The sequence below is a fragment of the Vanessa cardui genome, chromosome 6, assembly GCF_905220365.1.
Source record: "Vanessa cardui chromosome 6, ilVanCard2.1, whole genome shotgun sequence".
Taxonomy (NCBI): domain Eukaryota; kingdom Metazoa; phylum Arthropoda; class Insecta; order Lepidoptera; family Nymphalidae; genus Vanessa; species Vanessa cardui.
The window spans coordinates 7331026-7348783 of record NC_061128.1 but is presented as its reverse complement, the minus strand read 5'-3'; the positions used below and the strand labels follow the sequence as shown (position 1 = coordinate 7348783).

The following is a 17758-nucleotide window of genomic DNA, read 5'->3' as shown; positions in this document are numbered from 1 at the left end:
GTAAGTAAGTTACTGTACCCTTATTGTTTGCACCTCGCGTACTCCACTTGTATTTTGCTATCCTTTGTATTATAATTAAACAATTCTGTGAGAATTTTTAATTTAAAAACAAATAAGAATATTTTATTATATATAGGTTTATAAGTATACTTCTTATTTCGGTATCTGATATTCATTGCCACGCTAGTCTATTTAGTTACTGGTTTTTACAATTGGATATCGAGGTTCTATGTTTAAGCCTCTGGACAGGCCAATAAAAAGTTATTGTGTTCTTCTGCCAAGAAATTCTAGCATTGCAACGTTTGGGAGTTCCCAGTGTGCCTCTGAAAGCACGTTAAGCTTTTCAATCTTTGTCTGTTTCAAATTTCAGAAAGATGTTTGATTAAAAACCTGCAATTGTCGGGATAAAACCTTCATTTATGTTTACTTGTGATTATGTCTCCTGCGCAGTTGTTTAGTATCGGTTGGAAATGCTAGAGTTTCCGAAAAGGTATAGAACAAGATCATTATCATCAAAACTAAGTTAACAATGATTTCGAACTAGAATTGTATTTGTCATATGCTTTTTAATAAAGGATGTTACTGGTTGACTTTTACTTAAGAGCAAATTTGATTTCAGATTATAAATATTTAATATTGAAATGTTCCATAAAATATTATTTTCAATAAAGAATAAAGTGTTTACCGTTTAACGGTTTTCTTGATCTTCGTTATAAAATAATACATATATATATATTTTTAAATCTATACTATAATTTGTATTTATATATCTTTGCCGCGAGATTATAAACTTTGGAAATATTTTCATTACAATTTAACTCATTATTATTCGGTAAGTAGTGTAAATTTCAGTTAAATAATAAAAACTAATCTAACTGACCTGAAATATTACGAAGTATCAAAATTGTGCATGTCTTATTCAAAGTTGAATAAATGTTTTCAATCTTTCGATAGCTTAGAATTGCGCGAGTTTGATTATAATTTAATGTTATTTCAAATTTTACGATCATATAATACATATTTCGAATTACAAAATTTGTTAAACATTGCTTAATCAGACAACAGGTCATTGACTAAATATTTCACAATAATTATTATCATACTATCAAATCAACCTAATTATGATCACAATATGTATATTGCATTAATAGGTGTGAGATTTATACTGTATCAAGTTACTATTTGTGCGAATACAAATTACATACTAGGTTTCACAACAACTATTATAATTAAACACAGAGTTATTACAGAGTTTTTTAACGGAATTAAGTGAAAATTGAAAATCTGAATATTTGATGTAATTGTGGTAGTATTGTCGGTTTCTCGACTATTCATTTCTCATGTGCATGTTCAGTAATAAAATATTTATAGAGTAACCCATGCGATGAGCACGTAATCCCGGTGGAGACATTAGGTTTGTACAAGAATATAAAATAATGATTGTGTAATGACTTACGTATTGCGTAAGTTTCAGTTTACAGTCCTGCTTAGTTTTAACAAAAAAATGCTGTTCTATTGAACAGCCTTTACAGCTTGCGAATAACGAGGTTCTAGGAGCAAATCTAGGCTCGGACAAATATAAAGTATAGGGGTTTCTTCTTTTCGGAGTTAGTAGATAGCTACTGTTGAACTTCTGACTACGGAAGGTATGTTAGGCCGTTACGGTGGTCATTCGTGTGATTTCTCCTTGGTTGTATTGGATTGCCACGCTATTAAGAGAGTTGAGAAATAGATACTCTACGGATGTTTGTTTCTACATTTGAGTGCCATAATATGCCTTGCGTTGTTATTTAGTCCGCGTTGAAAATAGCCACCGCTACCGACATCGGTCAAAAATACGTCATTAAATATGTAAAACAGCAACAGCACTTCATAAAAGTTAACAAGTTCATACTCTGCTTTATTTTGTTTAAATTTTCAGATTTTCATTGGACAGTTATTTAAAAAAAAACAAACACAAGCCCCATTTTTACTGTTATATAAGATTCGAACAAGTGTAAATGTTTAACTTTCAGACTTTGGGCCGAAGTATTTCACGTATCAGCAAGCGGCGCCGGCACCGTTAAATGGCAGCAGGTTTCCGAGGACTTGGTGCCAGTGAACATCACCTGCATACAAGATTCGCCCGAGTGCGTGTTTCACATCACCGCTTACAATTCGCAAGTCGACAAAATACTCGACGTCAGACTATTGCAACCTGGTATGTTTACACTTTATATTAAGATTAAAAAAATATATATAAATAAGATAAAATATTTTACATAATTACCAAAGTCATGAATGATTTAATAATTAATTATTATTAATATTAATTCGACTATAATAGATTCATAATTGTGATACAAGTGTCCGAAAATTATCATTACATAGTATAAAACAAAGTCGCTTACCGCTGTCTGCCCCTATGTATGCTTGGATCTTTCTAATTACGCAACGGATTTTGATGCATTTTTTAATAGGTTTTTGTTTATATACATGGACAAATAAGTAAAGAAACAAGAAAAAAGTTGTAGTATATTTAGTATCAGATATGCATCCGTGCGAAGTCGGAGCAGGCCGGTAGTATATTTATATTTTAGGTTAATAAAAACTGTTTATAAAATCTCATTAAAATTTTGATAAATTTTAAATTGATCCAAATGTTTTGTTTTCAACTACAGTAGTGACTTTTTACGAGCAAATCCGAAAGTAGCAATGGCGGCCGCTGTAACCTAGTTTTAATTTTACACTAGATGGTATAATTGACCGAAATTCACATATACGTGAAACTGAATATTGAATCTGGTATTTCCTTTTGTACGCTGGAAGTTATTATTAATTCGAAAATCTTGGAATCGCTTATTTAGCGTTATCTCTTAAGCTTTACTGTATGTAATCAGTGAAGTGCGTTATTGATTTAAACCTACTCTTACTTTGTAACTATTTATAATTCATTCATTTCGACGTATATAGATCGTTTTAACGGTATCTAGAGCACAACGTAGCGTCTTGGAATATAAAATCGACATTTACGATTAAATATACACTTAAAATTTATTTCTAGATAAGTGGAATGTCATATTATAACTTAAGTATAAATATGAATTACTTGAACATTACGGCAATGTAAATATTTAAATATTTCGTATACATATATTCTAAGCCGATTTTTGTCCCAGTGATTATGGAACGACAGCTGCACAAATAAAATTAGTTATGATCTCATTTTGATTGCAATTTACTAAATTAAATGATTGTGATTTAATAATATAATATTGGAGAGTGGAAAAAAGTTACTGGCTGGTAAGGACGACCGGTATAGAAAAAAAATTAAAAACGTAAACAAAATTAAATAAAATTGCTATTTCTATACAAACTTTAATTCTTTTGAATGAACGCAAAGTTTCGTGGAAGACTACTAGTATTTGAATGAATATTATTAAATAGTTTTATAATTTCTTTCAGGTACTCGCATCGGCCAGGCTTCAGAATGCTTCGTCTACTGGAAAGATCCAATGACCAACGACACATGGGGTCTCAACTTCACTTCGCCCATCGACGCCAAACAATTCAGAGAATGTTGCGTAAGTTGTTTTAAAGAATACTAACAAACGGAATATTAAAAAAAGTTAATTTTAAAATGTTAAAGAATTTGTTGATGATATGATACATTTTATATGTCTATGCAAAAAGAGGATTTGCGACTTAGTAAAGGTGATATAAAGGAAAATACGTCTGAAATTTGCTTTTCGATTTCGAAACGTCACTAAAATTCCACCTCCATTTATCCTCATTCCAAATTTGCTTTGACAGTTCACGTTTTAAGCGTGGATAATGTAAAAAGTAGATTGAACATAAAATAAAAACGGTTAACGAACTGCTGCCGTTTTATGCTTTTAGTCACCGTCATTCAAATTCTCACGTAAGGCTTCATCGAGCTACAGCCTCAAGTTGGAGCCACCGGGCAGCAAACAGAAATTCAAAACCAAGAGGAAACCAGTATCCACGCCGGCCAGTCCAAATCGATCGAGGTAACTAAAAACCTCATCTTATTTTACAAATAGTTTTAAGTGTTGTTGAAACAACTATTTGTAGAGGCTTTTAAAATAACTAATTATATACTTATTTTTTACAGTCTGACCTACGGCCGCGAGCCACAATGCACCTGCATGACTCAAGAACAGTATGCCAGGTTAAGGGCCCAAGATCCACGATACCGTGAGTAAAAGTGACATCGCAAGATGTATTGTTTTATTTTTAATATTACTTGTTGGTAGAGCGGTACAAGTAACTGATCACATATTCTACGAAAAAACAGCAATGTCTAGTTGTTTTGTATTCCAATTCAAAAAGGTAGTGAGCCAGTGTAACTTTACTTCATCCTAGTTCCCTTGCCTTGTGACGCTTTTGTGATGTAATATTTATTACATGACTATCTATGAATTGTCTATCCATTGTAATTGATAATAGTAAAAAATATCACAAAACTTTTTAAGTAAGTACACGAGAATAGATAAATTAAGCCTAGGAAGAAGGCACTAATCAGGAAAAACTCGTGAAAAAGAAACATATCGTATATTATTACACTAGCTGAAAGTTTAAGTCGATAAGCATATTTTTATTTTCGTTTATTATGCTAGCAACCGCGCATAGACAGTAAGAATTTAAAATTAGAAAATGATGTAAGATGTAATGCGAGTGGGTATAATCGACTTCATCCAGATGTGTGTTGAAAATTGATAATTCTAGAGTCTCGTATAAAAGTATAAAAATGTAGAAGTAAGTTGTTAAAGAAAAGCATATTTTTTTAATTTATTTTGGATCCTTTTTGCAACACGACTGATACAATAATACAGATTTTTTTTAAATCATTAATGGGTTTATAATTGACTTAAATAAATATACTAATACTGGTTCAAAAAAAGATCTGAGATTTTCTGAGCTAGTTCTTACTGGTGATATAGTAAGAGATTTTAAGAGTAACAGTTTTTTAAAAATAAATATTGTTATTATTCTCACAAAATTTATAAGTAATTATTGTGATATTAATTGATTGACACGATTATCCCAAAATATCAGTAACGCTGATTCGAGTCGGATTAACTGACTGCTCTTGAATTCTAGCTGATCTATGAAGTCGATGACGCAATCGACGATCGACTGGCGGTCAATATTTAGACCGTTTTATTTTATTATATATACATTTATTAAAATCATGACTATGCATATCAATTTTAAGTAAAACTGTTAATGTTATTGCTCCTTAGAGACTTACTTAGGGATCTTGTGAGGTTTTCATTTGATCGGAATTATTTTTTTATTTAGTTTACACAAAGTATTATATTTTATCAACATAAGTTAGGTTTAATAGAGTAACTTAAAATCAAAAATATTACACCTAAAATAAGAATTCGTGGCACTAAATATCTTAACATACGTTCTGTCTCCAGCACTTGGAAGTCCAATAAATTATTGTGCCATTCGTTACAAAAAAGCCGATAAGCCTCTGAAAGCTTAGTTTCAGTATAGATGTGTAAAAATTAGGGTCAAACTGCACAATATTAGAAAAGTTTGACAATCAAGAATCATGTGTTCTTTTGGAATAGGCTCGTCTACTCTGCCGCGTACAACTACACGTGCCATTGAAACAGATGCGGGAGCGAGTGCCGCCGGCCGCTCCGACAAGGTTGCAGCCGCGACCTCTTCCACCTCGCTCTATGACAACGTCACCAGCTCTCAGCCAGCGAATCAAGCGCCACCTAAACGTAATTTCTTTTGATTATTTTAATTATAAATTCGGTCCAATACAACATTGTATATTAAAATATTAATTTAAAATAGAATAACAATTCTCTTCTCATTTATTTATTTATATATATTCTCTTCTCATTTATTTATTTATATTATATTTAGAGACGACCTTAATGGTCGAGTGGTATGTACACCGGTTTTAATGGGTACGCCACTCTGAGGTCCTGGGTTCGATTCTCGGCCGAGTCGATGTAGATTACCATTAGTTTTCTATGTTGTCTTGGTCTAGGTGTTTGTGGTACCGTCGTTACTTCTGATTTCCATAACACAAGTGCTTCAGCTACTTACATTGGGATTAGAGTAATTTATGTGATGTTGTCTCATATATCATTATTAATTATTATTATATTAATATGTATAATTCAAAAATTCAATATCAACTATGTATAATTCTCATTTAAGTTAATTATAATAGTAAGCCTCCTTACAGTTAGGTGTTATACATAAATGGTTTTTATTATTCGATATTTGTTCCTGCAGCGGCTGCTCGGCAAACTGAAACCCAGCCACCTACACGTCCTCCGAAGTCACAGGAGACCTCGACCATGACCACTAACACCTCAACTGCTCCTAAGACCGTTACTGCTTCGGTGGGCACACATGGCACAAATGTAAGTTCATCAATTTCCTGGCTCACTCTTTACATAAAACGTTGTGATCATTAACGTATAACATTAATTAATAATATTAAATACATATACATATTATTGTTTAGCTATAGCACCTATATATTTTAATAAATACCAAAATACATTAAGTTTAAAGAGAAAAAAGTTTATAAGTACATAATATAGCTTTTTCTTGAAAGCTTAACATAAGTTTGGTGAGTTAATTACAACAACTAAATTTTAAATACGCTGCTTCAGACCCATTCCGAAAACATGTTTGTTGATATTCATTATACTCTTTTGGTGCTGAAATCGTGAATAAATTTAGTGTATGCCACTAATTCACTAATTTTTTGTAAATAACAAAAGGGTTTTATTGTTATTATTACTTGATACTATGAGTATTCAGATTTACGTTTGTTCATTAGTTTTTATCTAAATACTTTTTCAGTGATATGTTATTGATAATTTAATTTATTGCTACGCACATAATAATCGTTCCAAAATTATTATAATTATAAAAAAAAAACTTCTAATTCTTACAGTTAAACATTTTTTTTTTTTTATAATAAATCAGTTTGTGCAGTATTTTATTATTTCTTCTATATAATATCTCTCGACAGTGTTGAATGTAATACTCAATATTTCATACAGAGTTTTACCTAAAAATAAAACCTACCTATTATTTTTTTATCATCATCCGGAATCCATCTTGAGTGATGTGTTTGTTATCACCTGGTGCTAATAAAATAAATGTTATTTTATTGACGCTATAATGTGTCGAAATGAGAATATCTAAGTAAAATAAATTACATTCATAATTTTAGCTATGTACTTACTGTTATGAATTGACAAAACATCAACTAGTGCGTAACCTAGTAAGTTTAAAACAAGCAAGGGCTGCCAGTAACGGAGAGGAATTGGGAAAGCTGATTTAGGGCAGAAAGATCGGTGCTTGACTCAAGATGGATTTCGGATATTGATACAAAACAAACAATATAATAAAATATGGCATAATAAAAAACCTTTTTGTATATACATTACAGACGAATGAAGAATCTCAGACAAACAATGGTCAGACAACTCAGCATGGTCAAGATCTTAAATCGGAAGGCGTTCAAGCAGGAGGCACACTGACTTCCTCTAAGTCTTCTGGTACCTCTACACGCTCTAAAGATCATTTGCAACACATGCCTAAGAGCGTCGATTACGGCGATGGAAACGAGTCTGTGAGTATTTATTTTTTATTGCTTTTTTAAAAGTTAAGTATAATATAAATTAACAAAAAAAAAACAATGCAAATATCAGTAAAATTTTGACAGTAATATTCATCCTTTTTACGGAAATAACACTATTTTTTAAAAGTTGGGGTAGACTATAAGTTTTATCATATACTGTAGGAGTATTTTCTATTTAGAAAAAAGTATATCTTGTAATCTGAGTGAGTTAAATACATAATATAACTTTAATAAATAATATTTTAAAAGGTATTATTTTCACATTAAAAGTATCAAGAATACCTAAAAAGCATTTAAAATAGTTACAAAAATGTTTTAAATTGTTGTTAAGAATCACATACGTGTATAATACTGTGATGTAAGACTTTTTTCTAAAAATAGCTATGAGAAATTAGCTTTAGATAAATCTATAGAACTTATTTTTTGACTTGGTTATTCAAAGAAGACAATGAATATTGTCTGCTTGGCATACGGTTTACTACCATTTACTAGTACACTATAGCAGATACATATTGATACTTTTCCGTAAATATCTGAGACTTGTTTGTTATAACATTAATCAATTAAAAAACCAAATGTTTAGTGCTACGTGTTTGTTAGTTCAATTTTATATTTATATTGATTATAATATGTAATGCGTAATCGAAAAAGACTCGTATATGTATATACAGATACAAGGATGATTTGTTTTATTAAATGATCGATTTTACTTTATAATCTGTTCTAGGTAAACGTATTATTCTAACGTTATATTTTTAATAGGCAGCATTTTCAAAATTTTTGATAGCTCACATTTCTGTTGTTCTGTCTCACATTTTGAAAAAACTTACACACTTAAAGAAATAAAAAATGTTAATATTAACTGCGAACCCGCCATCTTTTTCAGAAAGAGCCTAAAATGATTTCATAGGACTTAATAACAGTATAAATTTATAAATGTCTCACTGGTAAAGTAACAAGTTCTTGAAAGTAAAAAAAAAAATCATCATTCGAGAAAGATACGTTAGATTGCGATTGAGTTCTTAAAAGAAGAAATACATGTACAAAATAAAAAAAAAAAATTTTTTGACGAATGGTTAAATCAGTCAACCACCACAATGTATAGTTGTCTCTATAAGAACTAATAACTATTCCTAACATTGAAGAACTAATAATAATCAATGCATAACCAACCTCGGGAGCTAAGATGTTATGTCCCCTGGGTTGGCTCACGCACCTTTTAAACCGGAAACAACAATTCTAAATATTGCTATTTGACGGTAGAATATCTGATGAATGTGTATCAACCCAGTCGGATTTGCACAAAATCCTACCACCAAGTAAAACGCAATAACTATGAGTGTTGTGATTAATATTTATCCTAATTAGCAAAGTTCATTGACCATGTATTTCATTATTCTGCTTTACAGTCTCGAGAACAAGACCGGCATAGAGAACATACCATGCACAACCACAACGTTATCAATAACAATACTTCCGGATCGAGACGTACAAAGTCTAAGAGCACAGAGGATATGAATATGGGTAAGTCTATTTGCATTTACACTAACGGGCGTCGACGTTTATTACGACGTTTCTTTCAATTAATGAACCAGCTATCACAATGATAGATAATTATGATTTCGATAATTTTAATTATGTTTTAAGCGAAATTATTTTTTTACCTTGTACATAATTCCTTGCATCCAAACTAAAATAGGTCCAAAAATCGACCTATTATTTAATATCGATAATAGTGTTGTTATATCCTGTGCCAAATAACCTAAGCAGTCTTTCTTTCTATAGATTTGTATATTTTTTTCTCATCATTACATAGTCAGTCATGTATGCAACGGATTTGAATTCGGCTTCTCAAGCGATGTGGTATATAAACACATTTTTGCGCTTACATTGCAAACTTTGACTGAACCTTACGAGATAAATCAAAATAATGTATTACACCTTAAAATGATCTGCCAAAACAGTCAAAGGATATCTATCTCTTCGCGGTGTACACACAATAATCATTTTTATCCTCTACTTTTTTACGAGAAATAATGCTTTATTTTTTATTTCGATTTTAATTTCAATTTTAAGTAATACAGAATTATTCCTTATCGAATTAAGTACCTTAAATAGATTTATCATTGGATATCAATTGATACAGTCCTGTACAGTATATAATTTGAAGAATATTTTCGAAGAAATTACAGATTTTAAACGCAGGAACATAGTGGTTTTTTTAGTATCAGTATTATTTTTATTGCAGGTCGCTAATAGTGTAATATTATATTATTTGTTTTAAGTCAAAAGCTAACTTATTTATAATAAAAGAGAGAGAGAGAGAGAGGTAGTTTTTGGGCAGATTTTTAATTTGAAAGATTACTTATTTTAAAACTGTCTAAGCAAAGTTTCTGAATACACGACTTTCTAATTAGCTATTAATTTTTTTACTATTCCAAGCATTTAGGTACATACCGAGAAGGAAGCACCAAAACTTTTGTCATCCAAAAATGTTGTTACAAACTAGGCGTAAATATGAGAATTCACGATCAACTTTATTTCCCTAATAAAGTAAGATGCGGCTTCTTCTCACTAATGTCTACCATCCCTTTAAATTTCGTATAAGATCTTTACCTTGTACTAATGAAGATAACAAATTTGCCCTCAAAAAGGTTTTTATTCCTAGGTAAAGATGATAATAGGCCACCAAACCAAAATCTAGGTGAATTTATTGTTTTTCGTCTCGTAGAAACCTTTATAAATACTGTCCGAAACATCGTCACAGATATTGATTTTTTACATCCATTTGTTTGCCAAAATTATTACCTTCAAAACGCCCTACAATTGTTGAAACTGTAAATAGGGCATGATCTAAAATTTAATCATATATCAAACACACTATGTTTGAGTTTATTCGACATACAAGTAGTGAAATGGTGTACATGTGTACAAAGTACATTATTTTATGATAAACGGTCTCAGAACGCCTTTTGGCTAAGCTCTGTCCTTGATAATGTTAAAAAAGCTAGTGTCTGTCGTTGTAGAGAGGTTTCTACAACAAACTAAAACCAATCCACTTTGGATTGTTTTTAGTTGATACGATGGCAAAGCAACATCAACGACAACGACAAACGACCCTTACAAGCATTTTTTTTAATACTATAAACCTAAAAATCTATTTTTACATTTGATATGAGAAAGTAAAAATATAAAACAGAAGAAATTTATACCTACTCTAGAGAAATAATGAAATATATAAAGAAGCTATCAGCTCGATTTCATGTGTAGAACCAATCCTTTAGCTTCTCAAATTTATTTACCAATTCAGGAGAAGTAAAAAAGACGAGAGTGTTGTATCAGTAAATGCAAAAATCTTAGTGGCTTTGAAAATTGATTACAACGTAAATAAATAAAAAAACTTAAAAAATTTTACTTATTTTATTAAATTAATCGAAAATGATTTCATATTATGTCGTTCCTTGTCTAGCTATCGATCTAACGTCAGGAATTAACCTCATATCTCGTGCACCACTAACCGCAATCCATTGAACCGCATTGCTAGGTGTATACCTACTTGTCTGTTTATTTTCAAATGTCATTTGGTCGTATTTTGGTGATTGAGGGCCAAGATGACCCAGTGTGTGTAGCTTGCCAGTTACAACCCGCACAACTACTAACATGTTGTCTTGAGCTTGAATATTCAGCCAACCACATTGGAGCACTTTGGTGAAATAAGCTACCAGCCTTGAGAGATAAGGAAGCCTTTTTGCAGTTGTTAATTCAATTTTATTTATACTAACGCTTCTTGACTATATATGACAAAACCTATTGATGGAGTTTTTATGATAAAGTATCACTAAGGCCCTCCATCCCTGCTATGAATCTAGTTTTAAAACTATCTTTCATTCGTTTTTTGACTGTTTTTATCAATTCCTTATGTCTTTGTATGGTATAACGTAGAAATCATTATCTGATCATTTAAATAAATTATAACGTATTTTAATTATTTTATTCATCAAATATAAAATTGAATATATTAATATCTAATTAAAAGCAAATTGTTTTGAAGTTACTGATTATGGTTTTAGAATCACTTATATAAAAAAAAACATTGGATGTATGCGTTTTGCCTGTGACAGTTAGTAACATGAATAAAATTAAAAATTAAAACTAAAATTAAGTAATATTAGACTTCATTTTAGAGGGAACAAATGACAGTCAAGTATAAATAGTTTTATTTTAATATTCATTAGTTTAATAATAATATTTATTATAATAATAATATCTAGAATTGTAATCTTGGACTATAAATGTAAAATCCGGCATATAACATATTTTATTTTTAAATGCAGTTATTACAATTAATAATAATAATAGGAGCTCTTCTGTCTTCTTTGAGATATCTTTATACTCTTCTTAGTGAATTTAAATATTTAAACTTACTGACTTTAATATTTCATTGATACAATAATATTAGTTAAATATACACGTGATAAATTAAATAGAAATTTCTTACACTTATAATCAATAATCGAAGATTCGTCCCCAGAATAGATTTTGAATTTAGTTTTGTCTGCTCCGCACAACGTCTCGAAAAAATACTCCCCTGTCTATGCGTTCGCACCGACTTATATACCCTCTTTTGTTTTTTTTAACCCTCTTCCAATAATAATATAATCATATATAATGTTTTCAATTTAGATTCGAGCACACTCAAACGGATGCTGAAGCCAATGCCGTCAACAGAAAGCCCAGTGACCTCACCGGAGATGGGCCGCCGGCGATACGGAGGTGCCGGGCCTTGCCCACCAACATGTGGGTCTCATGGCCATCGTCACCCGCAGCACATGCACCATGGACACTACGCTCATGTCGTCAACAACAATAGCCGACAGGGCTCACAACGGTATTCTTCAGCTAGGTGATATATACTTAAATATAAATCATTATTAAAATTTTCAACCGTGTGTTTATACATCATCTTACAAAAAGCTGAAAGCTGACGTATTTTAATTAAAAGTTTATGCTAAAATATACTTAAGACTACTAAGACTATGTAGTCTAATATGGGTAGAAGTTATGCAGCTCATTTTCTATGAATATCTGTAAAATGCAACATAAGTTTGACGCCACAAAGCATTAAATTAAATGATAATTTCGTTAGTATATCTTGTAATGAAATGTTTATCTGGCAGCCGAGGTGTGGGCGTGGGTGCGGCCCCGAGCGGGTACCCGGGCCGCGGCCTTTACCTAGAGTTGGGTGGCGGCGAGCGCGACCTGTCGCCACCGTCTGATAACGTCATGTTCGACAATCAGTGCTATGCAACCACGCCCTCGTCTTCCAATGGCAACTCCGACCAGGAGCCATGCCAGCGTCGCGACCGGGACCCAAGGCATCACCACGGAGTGAGTATATTGAACCATGTCATTCTCGTTCGTACATTGGTAAAATGACTATTATTGTAAAAAGTATACGATACGATAAAAAAAACTTTACCAGACAATGTTTTTTGTTACCCAGATAGTGTTGCAATAAAATTTACTAATACAATCTCCGTCAATATGTACGAAAGTTGTTTTGCATTGCATTTGGTATACCTATCCAAACGATATGTCAAAAGGTTAATAATGAGGAGAACTGGTCCTGTATGAGATCCTCACAAAGGTGTGTCTGTAAGCAGCAAAAGCCGTGCCTGTCGCGCCAGGCGTCGCAGTCCAGCGCGACGCCGGCGCCCGGGTCGCCAACGTCGCGGCTGCTGCTCGAGTATGAGATGCACCTCCGCAATACGCTCGCCAAGGGTATGGACGCCGAGAGTTATAGCCTACATACATTCGAAGCTCTCTTGAGCCAGAGTATGGAGGATTTGGGTGAGATATCCAAATTTATGTGCTAAGTACAAAAGTTGCACTTTGAATAGATAACTTGCAAAAGACGAAGAGGCATGACACTTATTGACGTGATTCTCTTAGTACTTGTATATTAGATGTAATGCTATGATTTGGGATTATTGGATATCGCTAAGCACTTGAAGATATGCACTTTTATCTGAACTTTCACATATTGGGTATATACTCTTAAATAATCAGTACACACTTTTAATATAAAAGATACGCAATTGCATTGATTAACATGGTTTTTTTCTTATCTAGAATACAGCGACAATATGCCGCCTTCGAATCAGCGTAGTCCGTACCCACCACGACGACGTTAGTATTACTATTATTATAAGTAATAAGATAGTAAAAAAGGTATAAGTGCAGTACCCGTCGAATAAAATGGCTTTGCAAAACCTACTTTCTACTTACCTTGGTAGTGAGCCAAATTTTCTCAATCAAAATGAATCGTAGTTGATGCAAAGTATAGAGAACATTACTAGTTTCGTTATATTTATATAGATACGTGGGTTTTTTTTTGTACGAAGTATGAATTGTCCTGTAGCATAAAGGCTAGTTAGTAATATAATAGTATGTAATAGTAAACATGATTAATTCTTTACTTTCGTAGGCCTCTGTGAAGGCCTAAGAAGGCCTCTTCTCCCTTTGAGGTTCGGAACATATTCCACCACGCTGTTCCAATGCGGGTTGGTGGAATACACATGTGGCAGAATTTCTTTCAAATTAGACACATGCAGGTTTCCTCACAACGTTTTCCTTCAACGCCGAGCACGATATGAATTATAAACACAATTTAAGCACATGAATATTCAGTGGTTCTTTTCTGAGTTGGAACCCGCAATCACCGGTTAAGATGCACGCGTTTAACCACTGGGCCATCTCGTCTCATACTGGGCCAACTCGTCTCATTTGTAAACTATCCGTTTATACTCAATGATATTTATCGAAGATTCTCCGACATCTATCGAATGCTAGTTCCTATACAGTGTTGTATGCATAATATCCGAAACACAGTACGCGATTTAAAATGTCCCGCAGGCCCCGCGTCGCAGTGCTCGGGCGCGGGCAGTCGCTCGTCCACGCTGCCGCTGCCACACCGTCTCGCCGAGCGCCCGCACCCCTCCCGCGCCGACCGCGACGGGTACTACAGGTACGTCCTCCTTATAATGTTATCCCGCAGTGTCTTTTTTGTAATTTAATTTAGGCGGATGAGCAAATGGTCCACCTGATGGCAAGTTATCACCACCACCCATAGTCATAGGCACCGTAATTTTTTTTTATCATTCATTACATCACCAATGCACGTCCAACCGTTTGAGCTAAGATGTTATGTCCTTTGTACCTGACTTTGCATTGGCTTGCTCACCCTCAAAAATAGAATACAATAATACAATGAACTACTGCTTGGCGGCAAATTTTCTAATGGTGGACGGTACCTACACAGACAGAAACCCTACCTAGTTCTTCGATTGTTTTACTAAATTTTTACAATATTAGCAGCGTACATAATAACTTATTATACAATGTCACTATTGTAATAAGTGACTTGTTATATTTTATTTGCAAAAAAATATCTTTTAACTATAAGTTAACTAAATAACAGCTCAACCACCGAACCACGTTATAGTTATAATTATATCATTATAAGATACTTAATTTATTGTAATTCTATTTGACGGTGATTGCAGTTGGTCTAATTGCTAGATAAGACTGCATATCTCAAGGTGTTTATATCCCAAGTTTTATGATATCCAAGGTTGTGTTGGATTTGCTGCTCTATATATGTCTTGTGTCTGCCTATGTCTCATAATATGTCTTGAGTATTTGGGTGATCTAACTAGAGATAGGACGCTATGACAAAATCGATTAAGATGTCATCATTATCATTTAACTGTACTTTATAAACTAAAATAAAGACCATATTTCTGAATTACACTCTCAAATTTGTTTGACATAAAATAACCCAAGAAGAAACAGGCACTGGCTTATGCACAACAAGCTACCAAAGTTTCATCCTTATCATATACTGATACTGATGGTATAGAAACGCATATTTCACAAAAAAGAAGGATCATTATACTTACTGATTTCTATAAAGAAGCTTAATAATAATAGTGATGTCGAAATATTGATATAGGGTTTAGTGTTTAAGGAAAATCTGTGTGGTTTCTTTGTTTGACACTAAACCGTTTTACCAGGTCTTGAAATATTCACTTCACTTAAAATCACGAATTCCAAAACTATTGTTTGTTTTCAATTTATGAAGATATTTTCTTTACCGCTCTATATCGCTTCACTGTTCACGTCACTGAATATATTTAAAAAAAACCTAAAGAATTATCTGTTCCATTAAACCGTTAAATAATAGTGATATAATAAAGTAAATTAAATCAATCTTAACACTTCAACTGAATTGAGTTTAAGGAGGTACAACTTTAAAAATATCGCTAGTTACATATTTATTGTATTTATAGTACTTATATCTTAAGAAAGTCCTAGAGCATCAGAAACTACAGCTACACTAATTTGATCTATTGTTGTATCAAACAGTATGGCATGATACGGTATAGGTAAGCAATTTAGCGATCTTGGGATTATAAAGTATGAAGATATGAACGGTTTTAACCGTTATATTAAGAAACTAAAGTTGGTTTTTCCTTTGACATATCGTGTGTATGTCAAAAGAATATCCGAGATGTAATTTATCCTTTATTTAAATTATATATTACATATTTTATACAAGTTACACAGTTAGATTTTTGACACAGAGTGGCGCCGCCGCAATCACATAAAAATATATGACGTTTAAATTTGTTAAAATAAAAAAATAAAAATATATAAATTTTCGAAAAAACAATGCACATGGAAATTAAGTAAAAAATTATTTGCAAAATTAGTTCAATAACCTGTATAAACGGCTACGCCGCGTTGTTTTAATGTCATTAAATAAAAAAATAGTTAGTAAATTTGGGCTTAAAGCGTCATATTAGGGGTATTATTAATATGATGTGGAAGCCACAGGTACATTGTATGTGTTGTGAAGATCTTACATGTGTGAAAATCCACAACAGAGATATTCTTATGACATTTTCCTGCCTTGCACAACCACTCTGTGAAACCAGCTGTCGTCGGCGGTTTTTCCGAACCAATACGACTTGGGAACCCTCAAGAAAAGAGCAACACGTTCCTTAAAAGTCGGAAACGTACCTGCAAGTCCTTCGGTTTTGCAAATTTCCATGAGCGCTGGTAATCACTTATCATCAGGTGAGCCTTCTGCTCGTTTGCCTTTTATGACATAAAAAAAACATAAAGATACATTCTACCAAGACGAAAATTCATTGGGTACTTTGAGCCTAAATTAGTTTTTGACTTTTGCAAAGCAAAGTCTTCTGGGAAATAATAAATCTTTAATATAATTTTGAAGTATATATTTTAGTAATGACATTTTTAGATTTTATAAATTTATGATGTAACACGATATCCATGTTTACCAGGCAAAGCTTGAAGTTTCTCTTTCTACGATTGATAGAATTTAGAAAAGGTTTGTTTCAATTTCAGAACAAAGTAAGTACCTAATAGTTTGTGTTAGATTTGGTTTCAAATCAATACTGATAATAAGCATAGTATTCTATTTTGGGGTCCGAATATTATGATACGAGGGTTGATAGTTGAAAGCTTTGTTGTTAACAACAATAGTAGCTTGATAGCACACGTACGAACCTTTGATACGAAATGTATTCAGATATCTAAAATAGTCCTCATACTGTTAAATATGATCCTTCATCATAACCTTCAAACATCATCACTTCCAAAAATATCACAAAAAAGTAAAAATTGTCAATGAAGAAAGAAAGAATATCACTTTTGACATATCATTTCAATTTCGATTTATTTGAAAAAAGTTACTCGATTAGCCCCAAGTTAAGCATGCCGCTAGAATTCCAAAACTTCTTAAAATGTTCGTGTTCATTGTCACTTGTCGACCTTTTAATGTCAGTATTCGAAGTAAGATTTCTTAGCGCAGTACTCACAATAAATCTGCTATTTCGCAAAATTGCTATTGTTACCTTGTCCTTGAAGTCTGGAAAATAATAGACTTGAAACACAATAACATCATTTTTACATGTAATTTAGTCATAAATTTCAATTATAATTCCAGCTGCCTTTCAAATTGTCTTTACAATTCAAGTTTTATAATAAGCATTAATTTAATTATTGCGTGTGTGTGTGTTAAATTAGCAATAA

At 32.4% G+C, this 17758-nt stretch overlaps 1 protein-coding gene across 12 annotated transcripts in view; it reads left to right on the top strand.

The window, feature by feature from the left end:
• The window catches only part of LOC124530569, an 87708-nt gene that overhangs the window by 1106 nt on the left and 68844 nt on the right, over nucleotides 1–17758 (top strand). For 6 of the 12 annotated variants that reach the window (XM_047104784.1, XM_047104776.1, XM_047104778.1 and 3 more), the window contains exons 3-15: nucleotides 2016–2200; nucleotides 3445–3563; nucleotides 3880–4010; nucleotides 4115–4197; nucleotides 5586–5744; nucleotides 6271–6401; nucleotides 7445–7627; nucleotides 9046–9160; nucleotides 12320–12539; nucleotides 12814–13024; nucleotides 13300–13486; nucleotides 13769–13825; nucleotides 14552–14663. In XM_047104784.1, the coding sequence (XP_046960740.1) occupies nucleotides 2016–2200; nucleotides 3445–3563; nucleotides 3880–4010; nucleotides 4115–4197; nucleotides 5586–5744; nucleotides 6271–6401; nucleotides 7445–7627; nucleotides 9046–9160; nucleotides 12320–12539; nucleotides 12814–13024; nucleotides 13300–13486; nucleotides 13769–13825; nucleotides 14552–14663 (1893 nt within the window). The remainder of the gene's footprint in view (nucleotides 1–2015; nucleotides 2201–3444; nucleotides 3564–3879; nucleotides 4011–4114; nucleotides 4198–5585; nucleotides 5745–6270; nucleotides 6402–7444; nucleotides 7628–9045; nucleotides 9161–12319; nucleotides 12540–12813; nucleotides 13025–13299; nucleotides 13487–13768; nucleotides 13826–14551; nucleotides 14664–17758) is intronic. The other 6 variants (XM_047104789.1, XM_047104779.1, XM_047104788.1 and 3 more) reach the window with 4 other exon arrangements.